At 40.0% G+C, this 26,346-nt stretch overlaps 1 protein-coding gene across 1 annotated transcript in view; it reads left to right on the top strand.

Annotated features, from left to right (window-relative positions):
- LOC122790392 (integumentary mucin C.1-like) overlaps positions 1-26,346 on the top strand; it is a 533,572-nt gene that overhangs the window by 146,858 nt on the left and 360,368 nt on the right. The window contains exons 3-4 of the mRNA XM_044057913.1: positions 17,239-17,307; positions 20,991-21,086. Coding sequence (XP_043913848.1) covers positions 17,239-17,307; positions 20,991-21,086 — 165 coding nt within the window. The remainder of the gene's footprint in view (positions 1-17,238; positions 17,308-20,990; positions 21,087-26,346) is intronic.

The raw sequence follows: 26,346 nt of genomic DNA on the forward strand, positions 1-26,346 counted from the left end.
CTGCCAGTTTCCAAACATGCCCTCTTCTACAAGGCCTACTGATGTCTTTGACCTTAAGACTACCGGCTTCCACTGCAATATTAGACTTAAGCTGTGGCGTGTCCAATAAGCACTTGGAACTATAGTGTGTAAGACTAGATTAGTAGGGGTTCTAATCTTGCTGCAGGCCACTCAATGTGTGTGTGTATTTCTGTATGACATAAATATGATCACCTCAGTAACTTAGAAAGAGGTAGGGTTTTGCAGTATTTTGGTTGAGGCAGGTGATGTGGCCCTCCAAATGCCTGACCACAACTAGACCTGCTGATGTCATCAAGTATAAGATGTCCTAAAGAGATAGTAATAGCAGAATTGAGGTGTAGTTCATGCATCACATACTGTGATCTGTAGTGTGTACCATTAGATAAGTAAGTGTTCTAATCTTCATGCATCCAACTTGCAGTGTGTGTGTGCTGTGCTGTGTCCTATAAACAGTAATTCGAAGTGGTGCTATTCTCAATGTAGGCAGATTTGTGTGTGTGGCTGTTAGACCATTTTACATCAAGTTATGGAATCATAGGATCTTTAAAATTTAGTTGCATAATGGCACTACAGCCCTCACAATCCTAGCCACGTTTATACCCTTATTTACATGATCAGCACATATTGCCCCTGTCCATGAGGAACACAGGCAGAAGCCCTGTAATGAAATGACAGTCATCCAGCCAATCATATAGATGGCATCTGATGAGGTCCACTTTGGTGCTCTGTTTGCCATTAGGCAGGATTCTGTTTCAAAGGTGTGTTAAGCTCTGCTAGACAGACCACTTCCACCAGCATGTATTACTAATGTCACATACCAGGTTGATGTCCTTAGAGTGAGTAATCCATATACCATGCCACCCACAGATATGCAGCATTTCCAATCAAGCATGGTCATGCATTGCCCCGTGTGCAAGGCAGAGATCACCTCTGAGTAGTCTATATGCCACAGGCTACAATGACCACTGATTTCAGATGAATCCCATTGAACAGATACTGATGACATGAAGTTCCCTTGTGAGGATCCATTGTGTTGTGTGCAATTGCCAGTAGTGCTTGGAAAGGTACATTACCAAATGGCCAGTGCCGTCAAATATTGGCATGCTGAGAGAAGAGTACATGGAGGTTATGAGTATGTCAAATTGGAGTGACTGTGCCTTCAGTTATGACATATGATTCCCGTCTTACCACTGGGGAGACATTATGATCTCAGGTATATTAGCTGTAAACCTGCTTGGCCAAATCTGTGTGCCTAGGTCTATCACTTTTGAGTATGTACAGCACATGTTGCATCTGATGTGCTACTTACCAGGAACATAGATGTTACTGATGGAAATGATACTACATATATATTTGCATGGAGTTTATGGCTATTAGTATGTCAACAGGCATTTATTCATCAATACCTTCTTGTAGGATATTGACATAACTCACACAGACTATGACTTCTCACACTTTGCCGGCATCAGCCAACATTGGCAGCGACAGACATTCAATATTCACTTGTTGTTGTGACTTTCGGCTTTTCCCAGTTAGGGGTTGCCACAGCGGAACTCCGGTCCACTAATGATTGGTAGTTGATTTTTACGTGCCGAGTTACCAGCCTTGACACACAACCTTCAACAAAGGTATGCCCATTCATGCATGTCTCCATGCAGAAGATGCTCTAGCTGAGAATCAAACTGGACAGCGTCTGACTGTGAGGTGACAATGCTACCACATGGTTAAATGGATTCCAAGCAGTACAGGATCCAGGACTGAACCCTGTTGAACACTGCTGCTTACAGATCAGCTATTGGAGGCAGATTTCCCTATTTTGAGTATGTGGCCATCTCTGAGCCACTTAAAGACCCCTATAATGATATTATCATGGATGTCTAAGTGGGTGCTTTTGTCAATGATGCCTGAGAGGGGGATAGAGTCACATGACTTAGCAAAGTCCATGGGATTGTATGCCTTGATGTCCCCTTACCCAGGTCCTTGGTGACTGCCTCAGATATATCCACCACGTTTAACAACCATAATCTCCCTGTCAGAAATCTAAACTGTGTACAGTCAACTGTTTGTAGATCACATATATGTTTGCTGATCAGCTCCATGATGATTTGCCCCACTGGGATAAAGATATGGCTACTCAGGCAAATAGCACTATAGTTCTGGTAGTCAGTGGATGCACCACCTCTTTGCAAGGGGATAACATTTGACATTGTCCAGTCAGCTGGGATGCAGCCAGTGGTTACAATATGCTTGCAAGGAGTTCCCAGTGGTGTTAGTAATCCTTGTTGGATCTCATATAGAACACAGCCTGGAATGTTAGCATGTACAGTAGATGTTGTGTATCACTTTGGTCAAGTGAGCTTCAGCATGACTAAGCAACACAGTTAGTGGTTACTTAATGCCACAACAAACCATGCTGTGCTAACATATCTTGATAGACACAAGTACATTCAAATAAGCACAACAGATGTCTGGATTCATGGAGCTGCTCCTGTAGCTGCAATGGCTTGATTAAGTTCACTTCCAGCAGTGAATAGCACCTGCAGTGTCTTTGGGAAAGCATAGTGTTTCACTAAATCTGGATATGTATCTAACTTTAATGAATATGTATACACCACCTGCATTACCTTGCACACTGTCAGTTTGAGGTCTGGATGTCTAGTCTGGTATGGCTGTGGTGCTGTCCACAGCCTTGAACCAGGTGTCTTTGACTGCACAAATGTTTGTATATTCTAAGGTGGTGACGTCTTCCACATAGTGAGATTTAGTGTTGCCATTTCAAGCATGTAACAGCATAACTGTGGTATTGTATGAAGATGATGTTCTCATTGGAATGTTTTCCCTCCAGATAGTGCCTATAAGATGCATTGTGAGGGTGTCAGCAGCCTTGGCCAGTACTCAAAATTCCAGGGATGAGAAATGAGGATCATCTTTGGCAAAGCTTTGTGGTCTGTTGAGGAAGTCACCCCAGACTGACATGTAGTGGATCCCCTTAAATGACACCACACACTAAGGCAATTATTGACAGCCATCATTTTCTGTGCACATTGAGACATCATCCTAGGTGAGGGTCAAATGCAGCTGAAAACTATGGGCATATCCAGGAGAGACACACAGTGTCTAAGCTCAGTCATGTGTCTGCATACAGTCTGGTGACATATGTCCCTAGTCGTACACAACTTCAGGAAATATGATGTCATCATTATGTTACCTGATAGTACTTGAGTTGTGGCAATGTGTGGTATGGCATATCGTGTCAACCCACAGACAGCTAACTGTGACATTTCCGATATGTAGCCTGGTGACATGGACAATAATGTGTCTCAATATGTAATCACCTATGAATAATAGGTTTGCTTTTGTGTTTTGCCTCGGGTGTTTGACTGGTGATAAAGTGGTGCATGCACTATTATGTGTACTGTGCTCTCCAGAGGTTGGATTTTCTGAGGTGTCTGTTCTTTGGAAATGTATCTGGTAAGGAGCTGCACACACATACAGGTGTGTGTGATGTGGGTGGAGCAGGAAGTGAACTGTGCATGTTGGCAAAATGTTCATTGCCATATGTAGTGACTGCTGTTTGAGACACCATAGAATCAAGGTTTGAAGTACAGTCACATCTGTTACACATTGTGTTTGTGTGGCATAGGAGCAGAGGGGTGGGGAGACTTTCCATATCTCATCAGCAGTCATTGATAATGCCATTAGCAATACAGTCATGCTTGGTGCATGTGACAGCATGGCATCATTAGGCAGTGTCATGACAGATAGTGAAATGTAACATGTCACCTTTATGTAGGTCCCCTAAGGTAACACAGCACCTAACAATGTGCCATACAATACTTTGTCAGCCATGTGGACATTGAATTGACCATAATCCTGTCATTAGGCATGGTCCTAATACCATAACTACAAATGTGACACTGTGCAAGTCCTGCAAAGTTAGTGTCATACTGCCACACCCTTGGGGTTAAAAGCCTGAAAGACAGTGTTTGTAGGCACTCATTGCAGTGATGATGTGGATGCCTGTGCATTCACAGAGGACTCTTTCAACTTTGCTGACATTACTTTGGCCTTGCAAGCATACAATGCTTGACAAGCAACCAGACAGCAAACCGGTTGCTGTGTAACATAATGTGGGAACACAGACATCTGTTCCAGGTATATAACTGTACAACATGACAGACCTAGGACATGTGCCAAATGGACACACTTTGGCCAAAGGTGGCCTTTACCCTGCAATAGGCCTCACAGCCATGTCATGCAGATATCCACCATTAATCTGTTGAAGAGCTGGATGCATGCAGTGCTGTGAAATTGTCACCTAAGATGACCACCACCACTGTGCTGCTTGTTTTAGCAAGCCTGGACATCTATGTCAGTGGATATTGCACATTATAGTGTGACACTGCAGCTTTGTTCCTAATCAACATCTGGTCAGCCCCCTAGTGACATAGTATCAACCCTGCTATAGAAGACATGATACATGCAAAAGCCAACTGATTGCTCAGGTTGCTAATCAAGGCATATACCTGGAGAAGGGTATGTGAAGCCTACAGAGCCTTTCATTCTGTGGGGCAACCATGTGGATGAACAAACAGGCTGTGTCCTACTTTTGATCATGAGCTTTGTAGTAACATTTTGCATGTGATAACAGAATAAGTATCAGAGCATGGTATCCCATGAGAGAATGGTTGTGGTGAGACCAGCAGTAGTAGTAGCCAGGCACCAGCAATTTAGAAGATTCCCCTGCTTTCTGCATTCTTTACAAAGTAATTGTCTCCTTTCAGTACACACTGCTTGAGTAGTGTCTAACTGCAGAATACCCATGTAAAACCTCCCACCTCACCTTCACAGGGTATACATATTATGCTTCCCTCCAATGTTTGTCTGTGCTCTGTACAGACACATTGGATGACTCTTTTCTTGAAGCATGAAGGAAGCAACTGCAATACTTAGTTGCACAGAGTACAACTAGCATGCAGTGCCAAGCAGTGCCCCCATATCTCTCAGTCATCTGATATGTATAGCCATTAAAGGAGTTAGCATGGATATGATCTGTAACAATGTTGTATACCTACTGTCACTGGACCAAGCACAGTTTGTTTTGCTCAAGGGCACATCATGCCTACCTACCCTAACTGATGGACCTCACTGAGTGTTACACTATGCAATAGATGATGGGAATATGACTCACTCCACCTACCATAACCTGACAAGGTGTCTGCCAATATTAGGCCAGCAGGCCTTGCTGAAAACTGTGTAGGTTATTTACAGAGTGGTTTGTCAGCTGGTGGATAGCCAAGTGTCTGATAGCCATAATCTTGGAAGATAGCATTGGGAGACGTATGCTACAATGATATCAGTCACCAGTGGACTTCTCTCAGACATCATTAATGGAATACCCCTTGTAGCTATTCCCTTCTCTGCAGTCACACCACTGTCAGTGACGTCTGACTGACTACATTAGCAGGTGATTGCATATTAGTAGCTGCCTACACAGAATCAGTAGTTATCCAGGATGGCCTGAGACACACATTCAGTTGTTGTTAGAGCCACTGACAAATAGTAGAAGCCAAGGAGTGCACAATACTATCCTTTTGGAAGTCATCCACCCCTGGAAAATATAATAGTGTTCACACACTGCACACAGTTGAGCCATTATTCATGGACTTATGGACACAGAGAGTAATGTAGCCATTGACTTTCACTGGTCAGTAAGATGTGGGGATCCATTCAATTATGCACAACCTATACAGAAAGGTATGGCATGTAAATTCCAGACTGTCATTGTTATACTATATTTGACACTCATCACACCTATTATTGAGTGCAATGGCACCTTTGCTATGTCACTACATGAGTATATCTTACACCTGTAACAGCCACACAGGTTCCATGGTAAACTAATAGACATTGCAGATAACATGTCCGATGCAGTCTGTGTCAAGAGTGTACATGTGTAGTCTGTCTCTTACATGCTTTGGAGGAGATGTGTATGGCTGCCATACAAGGAGGTGTCAGATTCCACTATGTACCTTCTGCTTATCCAAGACAGAACTAACACATGTATTACCTGTTCTACACACCTACACCATCACTGTGGTATAAATAGTACATGCAGAGAGACAGGTGTGTAACACAGACAATACACCCTATATGTAACAGGCTCCCCATGCATGTAAAACACATGTCTGCTATAACACACATCATGTGCAAGTTACACGATGGGATGCAGAACAAGACAATCATAACTGGTGTAGGACAAATGTCTGTAATGGACACTGGAAATTTGTAGATTGGTCATCTCCATCACCACAGCTTGTAGATGTGTTAGCTCCAGAAACCCTGGTGACACTTAGCAAGGGTATAAGAATGTTTCATAGATTAGGGATGTATGAGTAGGCTGTGTGACACCATTGTTCTTGTTACCCTGTGATACACATATGACCCTATGGAGCCATGCACCTATAGTGCTGTACCTTGCTGGAGATGTGTCTTCTGTGCTGACATTCCATCCTGTTCTATGACGTTTATGGGTTTATTGCTGCTGTGTATCCATAGGTGTCCCCTACAGATTCCTGAAACTGAACTATAAAGAGGTCCATGACACACCTTTCATTGGGTAAGTATACAGCCATTACAACATCATACAACAAAAGGTACACAAAATGATGTGGTTTACACATTACAAATGTCAGCATACAGTGTCTGTCAGTGAGCAGTACAAGTGGCATGGCAAAGCAACACTGCATTACAAAAGCACATATTCATTTATATAGTCACCCTGTGCATCAGATACATAACTTCATTTCCCTGCATCAATACTGAGGATGACAGGGATGTGGCACAGATATCATCACTTGCACAGGGTGTTGTGTAAGGGTGCAGGAGGCCTAGACTGACTGAATAGGTTGAAAACATGTATGTGAGTCAGGAAGGGAAGCGGGTAAGATGGACCATGAAAATGTGCCGTGTGTCTGTAGGTGACCTGAATTTGACAGTGGTGTGTGTGTGTGTGTGTTTGTGTGTGTGTGTGTGTGTGTGTGTGTGTGTGTGTGTGAACACACTGAAGCTTGATGCAAGCCCTACATGTGCATGTGTTGGACAGCTTTGAACCATGCATGGTAGTGACAGTTCACCGTCTCTGCCCCCAAACACAGGAATAGGCTCTGCTAGGAGTTGTACAGGCAAATCCATGGCCAAGGTCAGAAGTGGTGCTAGTACCTGCTGGTGACTGCTGTCTGCTGGGACCATCTCCTTCACAGAAACGCCCAGGACCATGATCCCATGGCCTGCCATGCCTTGGTGTGGACAGCACACTCCCCTCTGAAGTGCTGGATGTACTACCACTATGGGAGCATGATTGTGCATGACTATTTGGACTCTCGGCAGATGTAGTTGCTGACCTATGTCCATGAGCCCAACCCTCAACTCCAATCAGATGTTTTATCACAGACAATGTGCATTGCAAGACAGATATTCTACACTCTGTCTCAGACCACCTTCTTTCCACTGCATCAGTGAACCGATCCAGGGTATCACCAATGTGGTGGAGGAAGTCACAGATGTCAGAATATGCTGCATCCATAACCCTGAAAATTCATCTGGAGTTCCTTTCAAAATGTGCTTGTGCCTCCATGATAACCCAAAACATATGCTGAGTGACCCATGATGAGACACCTGCATTAGGTAGTGGAAGGACAGCAGGCCTCCTATGAGCACCCCTATTAATCCATCTGTGTGGAGCCTCACCAGCTCTCTGGCTATGGCCAGAGTCTACACTCACTGGAGCCATTATTGCCACACTTTCCTGTTCAATGTCCCCACCCTCTGACTGTCCAGTATCTGTGGCCTCCAGGGACTGGGTATGTGTAGGCACACTGACTGTGTGTGGTGATAATGAGAGCAGAAGAGGGATGTAAACCTCTGGGACAGATTCAGCCCCTGAAACCCCCACCTGTGCCTCACTTTGGCCACCATCATTATCAGAGTCTGAAGAGACATTGAAATTAGGTTGTGTAGGGGACAAAGATCACCCCCCCCCCCTCAGTCATCTGTGTTAAGAGAGGAAAAAGCAGTTCATTAATAACTGCACTATTATGCTCTGCAGTGCCATGTTGCAATACATGCAAAGCTGTATACACTGTTGTCACTATTACTGACCTGATTAACCCCAACCTCATATAGCAGGACATGAGGACTGTTCTCACAAACAGCTGTAGTTACTTGTAAATAAAAGCTCTTTACACAGCAATCACATCAGCAGCAAAGAGGTACACTGTTGACATTTGCAAAGACTGCACAGTTGACACATATGACAATCTGTAATGTCCTGACAATACTGCCACATCTATCAGTATGGTCACACCTACAAGGCATAGGTATGACTCCAAAGTGTGTACAGTTAGAAAATATCTGTTCAGTTGGCAATCATGCTGACAGTACAGCAATCCAGCTAGCAGGCCTGGGATGACATTTTAGGGGATACATTGCAGTAAATCTACATCTATAACAAAACAGCGTTGTGCTTACCAGGAGCAGGACCACACCCTTGTCCGATTCCTGAGGGACCTGTGAAAAGCTGAGGGAGAGGTAATGTAAAGACCACCACATGTTGTACTTTAACAGGGTAATATGTCTATATATGTCACATTTACAGTAGTTTATTAATTGTTTTTGTCACTTGTCTAGTCAGGATGTATTAGTTGAATCTTTGTGGGTACTGTTCAAGCAGCTTTATTATGTACAAACACATCATGATTGGAGCTTAATAACTTTAACTTAGGTAGTTTATATACAAACTAGGTATTACATTCATACATGCTCACAATCTGGCTGCACATTCAAAATGGCACTAAGTATAGCACATGCTTGCTATTTATATATGCACGTTCAGTCCTTGCAATTGTTCTTAAAGACAGAGCACACACACTCTGTTCTACATCCTGCCTTTTGAGAAATAGATCATGCGAGGCTGACAATATCAGTTGACATGCAAACAATACAGATAGTTCTTTGTCATGCAATTATACAGAACTAGACACATATATACACTTATGTCCAGGTTGCTGTGTATTTCACACTAGGTATGGAAATATGACCAAATTGTGTGACATGAAACTTGGAATCAAACTTAGCAACTGGGACTGTCTCTGCTGAATGTTCAACTTTAGGGACATCAGGAACATCATCAAGAATGGAAGTAGAAGTTAAAACACATTCTGGAATAGTAACATTGTCTGGATTTCTCTGAGATCTAGAGTCTGTATCACAGGCACAATGCTGTGATAATGATTCTGGTACAGGAAGAAGATGTCTGTACTCCACACCCTCAGATTTTGCAAAGTAGGATCTCAGCTCGGTACATACACCTCTTACTTGACCAATTCGGTTGAAAACTTTCAATGTTTGTATCCTCACTGTCTCTCCTCCTTTTACTGGACAATGAAATCTTTTCGAGTTATCATAACAACTTCTAGGAAGAATTCTTCCTGAATAATTAGGCTCTGATGGTTCTATTGTTCTTAGCTTTAGCCTCAATAAACTGGGACTAATAGGCAGTGTTGTTCTGGTTTGCCAGGATAGAAGTCTCTGAGGAGGCGAGCCAAGTATATCATCACAGGTTATGTTTCTGAGATTAAGTAAATTCAAATAGCCATCAGTATTTTCACTCTTTGACCTTTCAAGTAATTGCTTTGCACTCTGCACTGCACGTTCAGCTAGACCATTTGACTGCAGATATTCTGGATTACTAGTAACATGTACAAAGTCCCATTCTCTTGCACATTTCTAAAACAATTGACTAGTAAATTGAATACGATTGTCAGAAATAACTTTGTGTGGACTACCATGGACTGAGAAATGATGTTTCAACTTAATAATAACAGCAATGGACATTAGACTATGTAGTAAATCTATCTCAAATCAGTTTGAATAAGAGTCTACCAATACTAAGTAATGCTGATTGTTCCACTTGAATATATCAGTGGCTACTATCGACCAAGGTAGTTCAGGAACTTGACTTAGCTGAAGTGGTCCTCTTTGCAAATGCTGTTTAGTACTATTGCATACCGAACAAGAAGAAAGTACTTTATCAATGTCTTTTATTAGTGAAGGCCAAAATGCTATTTCTCTCACCCTTCTTTTGGTATATTCAGAACCTGGATGACCACAATGCAAAATCTGAATATATTCATGTTGTAAGGAAGCAGGAATAACAATTTTGGGACCTCTGAAATTAATCCCATCTTCCATCAACATCTCATCTCTGTAAGGAAAATAAGTTTGCACTTCAGGTGGTGCACTAGATTGCTTTGACAGCCATCCAGCATTAATATAATGCTTGAGCTTTTGCAAAATTGGATCAGTCTTTGTATGATCTCTCAGCTCATCAAGTCTCATGGTAGAAAAATTATGCACTTCTATTACGTCAAAGTCAAAATTCTCTGCATTAAGCTGTTCATTGTATTTCTGGGCAATCTGGATAAGGTATCAGACAGATAAAGAAGTTTGCCTTGTGTATAGACCATTTTGAAGTTGTACTTTTGCAATTTGAGCATCATTCTTTGTAATCTCACTGGAGCTGAATGCATAGGTTTCTTTAAAATAGTAACTAGAGGTCGGTGATCAGTTTCAATCTGAATAGCGCAACCATAGATATAATCATGAAACTTTGAACATGCAAGTGCTATTGCCAAAAGTTCTTTCTCAATTTGAGCATACTGCATTTCAGTTTGGGTAAGTGTTCTAGATGCATAAGCTACTGGCCTGTCTTCCTGAAGAATAACTGCACCAAGGCCACATTTTGAAGCATCACAGGAAAGAGTGACTGGTTTATTGACATCATAGTATCTTAATGAAGGTGGGGTGGCAACTTTCTGCATAAGGTCTTCAAATGCTTTCTGGTGCTGTTTCAACCAAGACCATGTAACATTTTTGCAAGTCAGCTCTCTTAAAGGTGCTGTCAACTCACTGAAGTCTGGTATAAACTTGCCTAAATAGTTGCTCATACCAAGAAAATGCTGTAGAGCTTGAACATTATCTGATGCTGACATCTCAAGAATAGCTGCTTGCTTTGATGGGTCTGGTCTCAAGCCAGTGTTGGTAAATAAATGACCTATATATGTAACTTCTGGTAGTCTGAATTACACTTCAGAGGACTGAGCTTTAAATTCACTTCACATGCTCTGTCTAGAACTCTGTTTAGGTTTCTGTCATGTTCTGCTTCACCATTGCTTCCAACCAATAAATTATCTATTATCATGGTACAATGATAACCTGAAATAATTGGATCCATTGCATGCTGGAAGACTTCACTTGTAGAATTTATTCCAAATGGCATCATCAGGAATCTATAGCTGCCAAAAAGGGTACTGAAAGTGGTCAGTAATGAGGAGTTGTGATCAAGCATCTCATACCAAAATGAACTTTTTGCATCCAAGACAGAAAAAAAAACAGTAGCATTTGGTATTAAAGCTGCATCCTCTTCAACTGTACACATTGGATGATGTGGTATCATTGGTGCTTTGTTCAAATCTCTTGGGTCCATACATAATCTGATTTAATCTGAGCCTTTTTGTGAGCTGCTTCCATGGATGACACCCATTCAGTTGGTTCTATAACTGGACAAATTATACCTCGGTGCACTATTTTATCCAGCTGAGCTTTGACGTTATCCTGCACAGCTATCAGAACTCTTCTTGCTGTTCTGACTACTGGACTGATCTCTGGGTTTAACTTCATAGAATACACAACTTGAAGTTTGCCCAACTTGTCATCGAAAATATCAGCATACTCTGAGAAAATGGATTCAGAAAAATTGTAGCTAGGATATGTGCTTATATGAAAGCAGATTCATTCTCAACTGTCTCAGAGACCCAATAATGGCTGCACAGGTCTTAGAACTACATAGAATAACAAGCTGTAACAGTTCCTAGCCAAATAATATGAAAGCCCTACTAAACCTTCAGTTTGAATTTCTTCACCTCCATAAGCAGCAAGTTTCACACTACTAGCCACATTGAGTTCTTCATTAGTTCTCACCTTAGCAAATGTGTCTACTGATGTAACATTACACTTTGAACCAGTGTCTACTTTGAGCTCGGTGGATTACCATTGATCTGGACAGTACAAAACACTTTGCTCTTTGCCAACAAATTCACTGCATCAACCTTTTCACTGATTACTGATACACCATCTACATAGAAATTGGAGTTGCAGTCTACGTGATCAATTTGCTTTTTTGAGTGACCCTTCTTTATAACTGTGAGGGGTTTACTTGATTTGCAAAATTTTTGAAAATGGTTCCATTTTTTTTTACACTTGTGACATTGCTGACCAAATGCTAAGCATGTATCTCTTTTAGACTCTGCACTGAAAATGCTCCATTCTTAGAACTTGCTGGAAAACTGTGTCATGTCCCTTGTGAACCTGCAGGGGCTGTGGCTGCCATGTGGTTGGGCCTGCTTCTGTTTGCCATGTGTTGCATGCTGTCTACATTTGCTCTGCAGCCTGCTGAAACCATGTTCTTATCACTTGCAAGCATACTTGTGTGCCTTTCTGTTACTTCATGGATTTGACATATCTCAATAGCTTTACTCAATTTTAAATCACTTTCACAAAGCAAATCATTCTCACAGCAGCACTATTAATACCACACAAGCCTGTCCTTTATTAACTCATCTTTTAAATCACCAAACCGATAAATACCTCTCTAATGTAATATTTGTCTGGGGGTTGCACATTTCCCTGAATTTGCACTTCAAACACTCGGGGTCTTCCCTTGATTCAGCCTGTACAACAATATGAAAATTTTCATCTTCTTCCTCATATACTGTTGGTGCATACACAAATGAATGCTCTCTTTCAATGGCCTCTGACCCAGCTAGTGGTGGGCATTATCCAGAAAATAATGAATTTTTTAGAAGTGCAGAGGCCCTCTGTCTGCAGCATCAATTCTCATTATCCCCCCCAATAACATCAACACTCTCAGACATTACTGTTTACCTAAAATAGCACAGTGTGCTAATGCAGATAAAACAAAAAATAAGAAACTGTATTACTGCATAAATCAAACAGAGCAACATAAACCATTTAAAAATAATAATAATACAGTGCATTATTATAGGCTAAATGCAGTAATGTATAACAGTACATATAAAGAATTACCGAACAAAATAAAAATCAAAATGCAAAAGCAGGTATCTTAGCTAAAGATAAGTAGAGTCAGCTAAAAACAGCAAAAATAAGCAACTAAATTGATAATCCAGTATACTGTTCTATATTAAGTTAAATAAAGCATGGCACACAAAAAACTGAGAGAACCACCCTAGCATTTTGAAAGATTATCACTGCCAGCACTAACTTGATAACACAAGACTGACAAATGGCATGACAGCAATCAATAATGTGCAATTCAGGGACACAGTAAGGTGGTACCAAGCAGCATATCATCAGCAGCTCATTACCATGTCTCTGACACCAGTACTGCACCCTCAGACCTGACCATGATAGTGCTCCCCCTACCGGGTCATACACAGTAGTTGAACAGACATCTTCTAGTGCAGTCTCACACACACACACACACACACACACACACACACACACACACACACACACACACACACACACACACACACACACACACACACACACACACACACGGCTTCACTGCACAAATTTCCTACAAGGTGATCATCCAGAAATGTATACATGCACAAACTCGTCACAAACATGCAGACATAAAGGCAGCTGCATTCACACCCCTACAAACATTCATGTACATAAACACATACACACACACACACACAAACACTTACATGAATAGCTTTGTGGCACCTACCACAGTCATACATGCACTTTTTCCTCCTTGCAACCAAAATAATATTGTAGAGCAATTGTTTCTACTGTGGTATTCCAGTGCAGGTGCCATTTTGGGTAGAGTATGTGGCTAATTAGCATTAGCTACACCCCCAAAATGTTGCATTTGCATGCAACTTCATCATCAGGAATGTTGCCTCTGCCATAGCCATTGCCTGTAAACCTCTGTAGTGGCAGCAGTCTCTGAATCACTCGGACATACCACACTGATAAAACCTACTGAGTAAAGACTTTTGCAGAGCAGTAGATCTTTTTGAATGCCTGCACAGTTAGAAAAGCTAGAGTATGGGTAGGAGGTGTAACAGCTGAAAAATCAGTGACTCCAGTAAAAGCCAATTAGAACCAGTTACTTAAGCTAATACAAAGGCAATACAGATAAATAAATAATGCAACAGTAATACAGTTAGATAAATAAAACAAAGTAATTAACAAAATAAAACAGTGCAATAAAAGAGATGATTCATACTTTACTGTTCAATGAATATAGAATTAAGCCCTTTGAAATACTAGAAGAAACAAATGCACCATTTGGCTTCTGTATAGCACTGACTTCATTATTGTTGCACACAGCCCAGCAAGTCAGGTCCCAGAGCACCATTCTTATGCAACATTTACAAAAGCAAGTCCCAGTGGCCTCAATATTTGCTGAAAAAGGCAGGTTCTGTATGAAAATGGACTTAACTGTACAGGTCTTTCACATAGTTGAGGTGTTTGGTGGAACAGCCTACAGCAGCTCAACACAAATGAGAACAAGGCTGCACAATGGTCTACAATTCATTTGCATTCAAATTCCAACAGTCAGCCAAACAAAATACACAGGAGAGCAACCTACATCAGCCTATTGTTCAGAACACTGCCTGCTAACCCTTCTCTCACCAAGGGCAAACAAAAGCAGCAGTCTCAAGTGAAATTATCAAAAGGACATCCCTGGGGTCTGTAAATATGCTGAAATAGTCAGGTCTCAGATTTAAAATAGGTTTGGTTACTCAAGTATCACTCTGTTGCAGTTTATTATTATACTTCATCTTGTCCTTTTTTGATTTTATTCAGTTTCAGGACCGATATATTTCAGGCATTTCAGATGTTCTGACTCGGTAACTGTAATATGTGTGGCTTAGTGATGTATTTGTGCAATGTACATTAATGTGCAGCTTTCAAGGATTATAGTATATATTTAAATTAATGCTACAACTCCTATATCCTTTGACATAACTGTAATCATCCTGTATTCTCTCGGCACTGTCCTGTCATTCACTATCATGTTTACCTTGTTTTACTTTTATAATTTCTGTTGTATCTGTACTCATATGTGTTTTGTGTGTGTGTGTGTGTGTGTGTGTGTGTGTGTGTGTGTGTGTGTGTGTGTGTGTGTGTGTATGCACATGTGCGTGTGTGCACATGTGAGTGAATGTGTGTGTTTGTGTGTGTGTGCATGTGTGTGCACGTGTGTGCGTATATGTGTGTATTTGTGCATGTGTGTGTCTTTCTGCATATGCGTGCATGCCAAATGGCACTCTTAATTTTACGGTTAAATTATGGTTCAAATGCATGTCCTGCCATTGTTAACTATCTGACATACAAAGTCTATCCATTTGACTTCTGTGTTTGTATGCTTCTGTGACAAATAACATTCTGATGAAGACCAGTATGCATCTAGTGTATCAAAAAACATATGATATAGTAATAGTTTCCCTATCCTTGTGTCACTCCTTGAACTGGATACAGTCTTTCAGGGCTTGTCATGCATGTCATGATACATACATGCATGTATGCACAGCACTGATGTGTGTGTCTCTGTTTGTTGAATTACTATTGGCCATTGTGAATGTACTACCACTGACGCTGTTGCCTGTTTTTTTTTTTTGTGGTTGCAAGTCCCACAGTTGCATCTTGTAACCACTTCCAGGTTTGCTTTGCATGCTCTATTTCCTTATTGCACACACTGATTTACAGTAACAGCTAACAAAGTTTGAAGTTTGTAGGTGTGCTTTATGTTTTACAATGTGCTGCTGTACAGCACAACATTTTGCATGTCATAACAAATCCATGGCCCATGCCCAACACTGTGATGCTTTACTTCTTCCCATTACTGTGATATTGGATTTGTAATGCTGCTTTGGTAACTCTATGTCAGCATAATCTGCATGACTTAAAAATGATTAGAGGCACTACTGCAGTGCTCTGTACCCTTGTCTCAGTATAGCTCATGCTTCTGCATCAACATGCACCATTAATATTGGTGCTGCAATGTGGTTTTATGCTGACTTGTGAAGTTATTACAATGGAGAGCTTTCCTCAGTGCTGTCAATTTCCATTTCACTTTGTCTACTCTGGTATTGCTAAGGCCTACACTGCATCTTTAGCTGTCTATTCCATTACATTATAGTTACACCTTTACAAAAATGTGTATTCTGACCGTCTTAGATAAAGAAAGTGTTACTACAGTGCCATACCAACAGTTCTTATTTAAGCTACTGCAGTTTTTTGTATGTTACACCAACAGTAAGTATAATACTATTACTTTGCTATTACAAAAGTACTTAAATGTTAATTTGATTGTTCTACCAAGTCAACCATATTTACTTACAGAACTATTCTTGCAGGCAGCCAATCAGAAGTATGAGACTTGAGACTGCAAGCCTAGACAATTCTAAAATTAAAGTGGAATTCAGTTTATCAACAGCAAGTGTTGAAACTCACTGTGCACTTTTACATGTTTTTTAGGGGGCTTCAATCCCACTCTCATCCCCAATGTGAAGAGCTATGACACCTATAGTCTTGCTACTTATATATACTGCCTTTAAGATCACTATTCCTTCAAGTAGGGCTTGCAGTTAATATGTATTCCATCCGTGCATGCTTACATTTCACTGTTCTGAGGGTTATAGTAAAAATCCTCCAACTTTCAATATACAGCCATAGCTAGGGTGTGGAAAAGGGGACAGCTGCCATAAATGAAAACTGTTATGGGGTGAGATCATTAGTGCAGTTAGGCAGACGTGTAATATCTGCAACTTGTTACTGGCATATGAACATTCATTCAGTTATAACAGTTCCAGCTGGCTAAATGACTGAATCTGGATGAGTACTGGTGTAGTTCTGAATGTCTCAGTGGTTTGTTGGATGTTTTTGATTTTTTTTTCAGTTTTGGCTTCAGCGGTGCATCAGGCTGGGATTGCCCAGGGTGCCAATTTACCCAGCTGTTGCTGCTCAGTGTCGACAGGAATCCATTCTTCTGCCACACCAGCAGTGATTGTAGTAATGTTACTCTGCAGCGCAAAAAGTACTTACTCTGCCTTGAAAACAGCATTTATTCTGTCTGTGCTCTTCTTTCTGATTTAGGTGCTTCAAACACGTACAGGATATCATTGACTATAGAAACTGCAACATCGGCTCCAACAGGGCAAATCAGTAAGTGCTTTAGAGTTAAGACTCAGAAAAATGGACTGCATATGCATAGGGCTATTATACAATTGAAAGAATATTCCAGAGTTCTTCATAATTTATACAGACTATACAGAATAACAAGGGTTCTGCCAACGCATATCTGAATCCTACCAGATATCTGGAACAGATGCAAGGTATGTTAAGTATTACACTCTACAGTTCTTAAACCTGAAAGTACTGGGGTATGACCTTTTCCTAACTGCTTAGTGCACACTGCAGATCTTATTTGCAAAATCTGTGACAAGTACTATTTACTGAAAAGTCTGCATTCCTCATCAGTTTGTATCTTTGGATTAGTGCTTCTGTTTTGATCTTGATAAAAACAGAAGAAGAAGGGCATTATTTCTTAGACTTCTTTGGAGACTACTGATCACTGGAAAATCTAATATGTTTCTCAGGATCTAGTTTGGGATGAATGTGATTGTTTTGCTCCAGGTAAGAGAAGCAGTGGGTCATCGATTCCTGACTGTCTCTGAATAGGCAGTGTGTGTGTGTGTGTGTGTGTGTGTGTGTGTGTGTGTGTGTGTGTGTGTGTGTGTTTGTGTGTGTGGACTTTCCTGATTGGTGGCAGTGTGTGTGTGTGAGTGTGTGTGTGTGTGTGTGTGTGTGTGTGTGTGTGTGTGTGTGTGTGTGTGTGGACTTTCCTGATTGGTGGCAGTGTGTGCGTGTGTGTGTGTGTGTGTGTGTGTGTGTGTGTGTGTGTGTGTGTGTGGGAGGGGGTGGGGTCTTTCCTGATTGGTCTGGTTGCTATCCATGGCATCTACCAGGAGAAGGCTACAACAAGCCTACAGACATACATTTTAGGTTGAGACTGTTGATCACCAAAGAGTCTGTGGCCCACTTCCTATCTTGGGATTAATGCTGCTGTTTTACTTCTGGAGAGGGAAGAAGCAAAATGACTTTAACTCCCAGTTGCGTGAAACTGTAGTGAGACCTGCATTAGCAGTATCCAGAAACTAGACAATAATTAAATCACCACTATTCATCATTCGTGACAAATCTAATTCTGTCTTTTTAGTAAGTACTGTTAGGTTAGCTATCATCTAACCAAATGTCCCTAAATATTCTTTATTATTCATTATTAATTATATTTAAGATTATAATTTCATCAAAAGTTTTTGCTTATCATCAGTTTGTATTTCATCTGTAATCTAAACCCACAGAGGACACTTCCAGCATTAAGTTGGTGTTAAACTGATCAGAAAGGAAATGTGCAGATATTATTTAAAATGCAGAGCTCTGTACAGGCTACAGCATTGTCAAGAGCTGCTACCATACTCTAAAAGGAGCCTTACTGGACTCTTGTATCTGTACAAACACAATGATGGCTTTAACAGTGTTGGGAAACCAACCCAGTAAGTATTTTAATGTCTCTATAACAAATGCATCAAATTGTAATTTTATGTTCATTTATTATTTTTTAAATTTCATCACCAGTTTCCCTTCAGCAGGTCTATTTTTTATATATTGTTTGGGTAATTATATAGATCAGTATATCATATTTTCTTGACACGTTTACTGAAAAACTTTAACATAATTATTTGTAGCTCAGCTGATATTCCATATAGGTTCTTCAGCAGATAGTCTGTACTCTATAGATCATTTTTTATTGGGACTCCCATGCAGTAAATGTAGCTCTAAAGCTTACACCCACCTTCAAGCTTTGTTCATCTGCTATGTCATCATCTCCCCTAGACTGACAGCATAGAGGTTAAGGTGTTAAGGTGCAGGATTATCAACTGATAGACCTGGGTTCAAACCTAATTGGGGCACAAATGTACAGCAGCAGCAGCAGTGTCTGTGCAGAAGAAAGACCTGGCAATCTACTTATATAATACACCACGAGAACCCTATGGTGCTAGATTTACAAGTCCAAACCCAACCAGTGACTGAACAGACATTGGAGCTGTGGAAATGAAACTGAAAGCATCTGTTCCTTATTAAAAGTGATATGTTTCACTCATCTGTTCCTTATTAAAAGTGATATGTTTCACTAAAACTGGTATAGCTGGAAGCTATCCTCTCAAGACAAAACTGCCTATGCCTACATTTTTTCTTAGCTATTTACATATGCTTCCCATTATACACCACACTATACTTGTTTGCTGTTTCTATTAGTATGTTGGTTTTACATTTACTTGCATCATTTTACTGTACTTTCACGAGACTGCCTTTGAATTAAAAATATAACAAACATGTTTCAGCATTAATGTAACCTTTTAGTGCTGTATCCAGTGGAATCTGATCACAACATAAGGGACTTAGATTAAAGAATGAGAGAAACATACATCGTCCCCCTGTTGGAGAATGAACATTCTCCAACAGGGTGTTAATGTACTGATATCACCACTAAAATAAAGTCTGCTGCCTCACTGCACCATATTTAGTTGTTGTGAAGCTCGAACAGAAAAAAAGCAAACAGTCACCATTTTTTATACTCTTTTAATACAGCCTTGCTGCTTACTAAGCATAAAATTAAAAAAAAACGAAATAAAAACAGGAAAAAGAAAATAACAAAGAAAAAAAACAACTAGGAATGTTAACTACAGTAGTAGCTACAATTGTTTACAGTTTTATTTTCCTCTTCCTAAGCACAGCTTGCTTTATTGAGGAGGAAAAAAGTAAAGAAAAAAGAAAGGCAATTCTGTGTGTGTATATGTGTGTGTGTGTGTGTGTGTGTGTGTGTGTGTGTGTGTGTGTGTGTGTGTGTGTGTGTGTGTGTGTGAGTGGAGTGTGTGAGAGAGAGAGAGAGAGAGAGAGAGAGAGAGAGAGACCGAGTGAGCAAGAGAGACAGGTACAGAGACAGAAAGAGATAATGTAAATCTCTTAACTTTCTATGGCAAGAAGTTTTCCATCAGGACACATTATATCAACAAAGTATGAAACTCTAATGTATGGAATTATTGACTTGACTACAATTCTCATATATTTACAAGAAATATGAAGAATGTGGCAAAATCAGGGACTGTTAAGAGACAACAGAAGTTACAATGCCTTGCGTTGCATGATTTTCTCTTTAATTAATTTCATCACAATGAGATATGTGAGGTCTATTCAGTCAGCAAAATGGCTGTAACTGCTGTGTGTGTGTGTGTGGGGGGCATTACATGAACATTAAATATTACATATTTTATATTTTTGATGTAAAATACTTCCTCCATTAGTAACATGTGCTCCAGCAAGTCGAAAACATTAGGTGAAGGAATTGTTTTACATAAGATATATTTTTTAAAAAGTATATGGTAAAAAAATCAAGATATCTCATTTTCTAAGTGCAATAATGCCCTCCAGGATGGGAGTTGCCCCTCACAACACTCCTGGGCAGGAGTCATTTCCCTAATAGTGCCCACCCTGTCAGGTATTATAGCTCGCTTAACTGCATACCATTTGGTTTGTGGGAGGGGCTCATCATAAACCCCAAAGCAAGACTATGTAGTTAATTATTCTTATTTCAGCTTTTTCTCAAGAAGCAAGCATTCAGAAACAAATAGTCTTCAATTGTGTCTGTTTCATCCAGGATAACTGAATCAACTTTCTGTGTTTGATTTTTCATTCAAGAGCATGCCTCAGTCTTAAAATGTATATTGTGAACAATGCACATTAAATGACTGAAAAAGAGCCAAACTGTATTTTTGGTTCCTTTGTAGGTTCATTACAATGGATTATAACAATTGGAGCTGCCACTGGTTCTATAACTCTGCTTGCTGTTATCATAGTGATAATTGTTTTGAGTTGTAAAAAAGGTAAGGATGTTGGTGTTTTCATTCATAATTGGTAGCCATTCTGTCTAAAATGTAAATTACTTGTTTTTTCCAAGACAAAAGAAATGCATTGCAAATCTAGTATTGCATTATATTACAGATATGGGATGGCAAAAAGGCAAATTTGGCAGGCTACACTGTCTTTTGGTGCATTTAGCACAATGTTACCCCTTCCTTGTCCCCCATCATCTGCATTATACATTCTTAAAACATTTGGAGGAACAGTTCCTCTTGTAGCATGTTCCATTCATCCAACCCCCTTCGTGGAAAGTTTTTCCTTACATCCAGACTAAAAAGATATAAATATGGCAGTTTTGTCTTCTCCACTGTCAATCTTACCTTTTCAAGTTGACTAACCCGCAATACCACCTTAATATTTTATGTACCAATATTTTGTCTCCTATGTTCCTCTCCTTTTTGTCAATATAAATTAATCCAGTTGACAAGACCCTCTTTATAGTCCTGCTCCTCTGTTCCTCTTGCAGCTCGCATAGCCTCTGTTTGCACCCTCTCAGGTGCTTGGGTCTCCTTTTCCCTGAAAAGCATACTTCTGTGGCCTGAGGAGTCATCCATATGCTAAGGTTGTCTATCTGCTTCATGAAATTGAGCCATCCCTGAATACATCCTAGGAACTTATCCACCTTCACCACAGTCTTCTTCTCCTAGGCCTGATAGTTAATTTCTACAACTTCCAGGAGATCTTTTTCTTGTTTAGTGACATTTAGTTTTTCACAACACAGTTGGTAGTCATTTCTGGGGTTCTCAGTCCCAAGCTGTAAGATGTTGCAATTTGCAGTGATGAACCTCAGTTTTTACTTCTCAGCCTACTTGGCCAATCTACTGAGGTTCCTTTAGAGTTCCTTTTCCATTACAGAAAACATTGTTCCTGCAATTGTATAGTCATGAAGAACAACGCTGACTGTGTTTTCAGTACCTCTAATAAGAGGCAACAAATATAACCCAAAGACAACTAGCCCAAGACCGTCACCTTCACAACCACTTTCTACTTCCTTCCATGAAGCAGTTCCTTTGCTTATGTAACTATCTTCTCCTCTTCCTTCATATTTCCTACTTTCTCAACTAGCCAAGTATAGTACACAGAACTTTGGTAAAGTCAAGAGGCACCACAATCTCAGAGGATTCCCTGTGCAGGTCCTGTGCTGCCCATTCATTAAAATGGCTCATGAGGCTCTATTAGCTGCAAACCTAAGCTGGCATTTCTCATGGAAGCTTCTATCCGCCAGGAACTCTTTTCATCATTATTTTCCTCTTGAATTTACCTACTGAGGTAAGATTTGCAGGTATGTTCTTGCTTCTTCCTTGTCAAATGGAAACACAATGATCATTTCCCAGTGCTCAGGCACCTCTCCACATCTGAGTGACCAATTAAAGAACTGGGAAAGAAGGACTGACAGCATTCCAATCAAATTCTCCAGAATTCTTCAGCATATGCCATTTGGGTCTCACTCCCTTTCTTCCTTCAGTCACATTTGCACCCTCTCTCTCTCACCCTCTGTCACCCTCTGTCAGTGTTTCCCACTCCCTCTGTCACTCTCTCTCTCTGTCTCTGTTCCCTGTACCACCTCTTACTTCTCTCAGTCTTTCCTGAGTTGGCACCCCCCTTCTTTTTTTTCTTTTGTGGATAATGATGTAAAACATTGTATTGCTTATTCCACTTTAGAATCTAATTGTCCATTTTATAAAACTGTGTTGTATTATTTCACATTTTATATTAAAAAGAAGAGGAAGAGACGTATTTGATAGATATCCCATTAATCCCAGATTGCTCCAGGAGTACATTTTCTGTTGTGTTTAAGTTTCACAGTGAATAGCTTTTTTTAGTACATCCTGGGAGATGAATTGCATTATGGCTCCATTTATTTATTTGTATAAGAATAAATGAACAAAAAACATCTGTGTAGCATTTAAAAACATCTATCATTGTTTTTAGCACTATAAACATCTGATACAAACATATTACTACTCTGCTCTCAAAGTGAATTTCTTGACATCATTTGTCAAACACATAACAAGTTGGTTATAATCCACGGTGTCTTGTCTGCTGTTATCGTGGTCTTTGTTTCTGCTTTCCAAGAGAAAGGCAAACACGTTGCTGAAAGTTCACTGCAATTAAAAGCAAGATGATAGAATCATAATAACAAGCCTCAGACACCTAGACTCAATTCAAACACTGCACCTTTCTCTGTACTTTCTACACCTACATCCAAAAGATTCACTATGGCTGCATACATCCACACATAAGGTCAACACAGACTACAGCTGCAGACAGTAATGTCCTAGTTATTGGTGATTCTATAGTCTGGCACACAGACCCTCCTCTTGCCATTATGGACAAAAACAGCGTGACAGCTGTCTCTCTGTGCCAGGATTTATGACGTGACAAAGGCCCGTAAAGCTCTCCATTCCATTGGCTATGTCTGTGACTTTATGGTTGTGGTTGTCCATGTAGAGGCTAATGAACTTAGATTTTCCACATTAGGGGATATGCAGAGACATAGATAGATAGAGAGAGAGAGAGGTGTGGTGGAGCTCTCCATGCATGTGTCTGTGGTAGGAAAGACACTAGTCTTGAGCAATGTCTTGCCATCCCCAAGAGCAGTGCCCCACATCAAAGACAATCATTTTTAACAATTGTGTAGTTGACTGCTATCAAGTAGCAATGTCTGTTTGTTGTTGCTAGTGGATTATGAGATACCTTTTGAGGGTTGCAGATGGCCAGGATGATTCAGTATGTTTCAACATGGAAGATAATTGCTGATAGACCTATATGTTTCACCAGGGAAGGCATATATCTCTCTTCTCAGGGCTTTTGCCTATTAGTTAAAATGCTCAATGTCCCAAAATGCATTTTTATAGGTTAGGCTCCTGGATATACCAATTTATTAAATTCTAGCTTGACTTATATTAAGGTAACACTGCTGAAGGTTAAGGGTTTTGATAAAAAATGCCCGAGCTTCAGGCTTTGTTATCCCTCAAACACATCCATGTCTAACTGTCTGACCTTGATGGTCTCTTTAATTTGGAATGCATCCATGCTTGTGCAATTACTGAAACTACCTAACACTCACCATGCCTTTAGACCTGATGGTAACTGTGGTGCTGTCTCCATATTTGTTACAACCATATCACCTCTGTACAGGTTCCTTGAAACCCACAAATGGAACTCACTGGTTTCCAAATCATGCTAAACAGGGCCAACTATCAGTTTTTAGCCTGTTATAGGATATCATCTGTGCCCCCTAAAAATCATGTAAGGTTCCAAAATGTATTTGATGAACTCTCTATAAACAAGAACACCTTTATTTTGAGAGACTTTAAGTACCTCTCAAAGAACAGGAAGACATTCTTAGATTTAATAATTGAAAACTCCATTGACCAGATTATTAGGAAATATACTAGAGGACATAATGTTCTTGACCTGGTCCTTATGAATATAACTTCTTTGTGTACTGTATCTTCAGTGTATCTCCTTCACCAGTTAAATTGAATCATAACCTAGTGAACCTGACCTTCAAAATCTCTAAACACACTGAAACCAGTATCTTAGAATTCAGAGATTTCAAACATTCTAATTTTATAAAATTCTATGAAGAAGTTTCACAACTCACTTACAGCAGCATCACCCCAGATATTGCTACAGCAGGTAGCTTCACAAAGGAATTCTATGCCACTTAGATAAATGCATACAACTGGATGGCTGAACCAGATCTAAATAGAAACAGAAATTTAAAAACAAATCACACTGGTAGTCCACCAAGATAAATAAACTATAAAAATACTAAAAGTATATGACAGATCAAAAGATTCTCATACCAAGGATAACATTAAAAAATTGAATAAAACCTTGAAAAAAAACAATTAGTTCTGCTAAAGTAGCCCATGAACTTAGGTTAGCATCAGAAGCTAAGGACAATAACAAAACTTTCTTTATCTAAGTTAGGAAATTAAGAAATAGCACCCAACATTGCCCTGAAATTATTTATAATGGGGCCACCTACTGTTACCCAGTAGACTTTGCTAATATACTACTAAAAAAAAAATCAGTGCAAATTTTACCCCAAACATGACTATACAAAGCCCAGTTACTCCTGAATCTCTCAGCCTCTCTCCACATTCATCATTAAAGAACATGCAGTGAAGATGCTCTCTAAGGCTAAAATATTTCCTCCATGGGGCCTAATAATATATCAGGCTGTTTGATAAATAGCACCAAAAATTCTCTTGCAGAGCCACTCCATAACTCTTTAACCTGAGTTTAGCCACTGATTTCATCCCTTAGGCTTAGCACTCAATAGTGGTGATGACCCCAGCACCCCAGGGTATTGTAGGCCCATCAGTCTAACATGTATTATTTGCAAAGCCTTGAAGCATATTATAACTTACATGATAAACTATGATATTAAAAATCTCATCATGATAGACTCACAGCAGTTTGGTTTGTCAAGGGTAGATTCTGCCTAATGAATCTGGCTAACTTGTTTAAAAGAGCAACACAGACTGTTAACAGTGGTTTTACTATCCACACAGTGTACCTTGACCAGTCCAAAGTATATGACATCATCCCCCATACTAGCATAGTTATTAATCTTAATGCATTACAAAAAGATCCCTGTGTTGTAAGACAGATAACTAATTAGTTAAAAGTAGAACACACACACACACACACACACACACACACACACACACACACACACACACACACACACACCATGGGTGGCAGGTGCCTAATCAGAGAGTATGAAGGTAACTACTGGTATTCTGCAGGTCCCAGTGCTGGGACATCTGTTCTTCAGCATTTACTTTTTTCATTTCCAGAACATGAACTGAGATCTCTGACTAACCAAATTTCCAGATGACTGTTACCTGGGGGTCACTGTCAAGTTCTCCTCTGATGCCCAAGCCTTTCAGTTTGAACTTAGACTCATAAATACCTGGTGTACTAATAATGGGGTCAAATTAAATGTTGGAAAATGCAATATTGTCATATTTGGTAGACAACCCTTTCCCAGCTTATAACACAAACATCAGCCCACACAAAAATGAGAATGTTGTTAGAAAACATGGAATGTGGGTCGATAAACCCCACTTCTTTGATCATCATGTAACAATAGTAGTCAGGAAGTCCTTCAACTTAAATTAGCTAATTACTAAAGGATTATTATGCAGATTTAAAGATTTATATTCAGCACTATGTAGGCTTATTATTGAATACAATGACTCT

This window comes from Protopterus annectens, chromosome 16.part0, assembly GCF_019279795.1.
Source record: "Protopterus annectens isolate FY-2018-M chromosome 16.part0, PAN1.0, whole genome shotgun sequence".
In the NCBI taxonomy this organism is placed as follows: Eukaryota; Metazoa; Chordata; order Ceratodontiformes; family Protopteridae; genus Protopterus; species Protopterus annectens.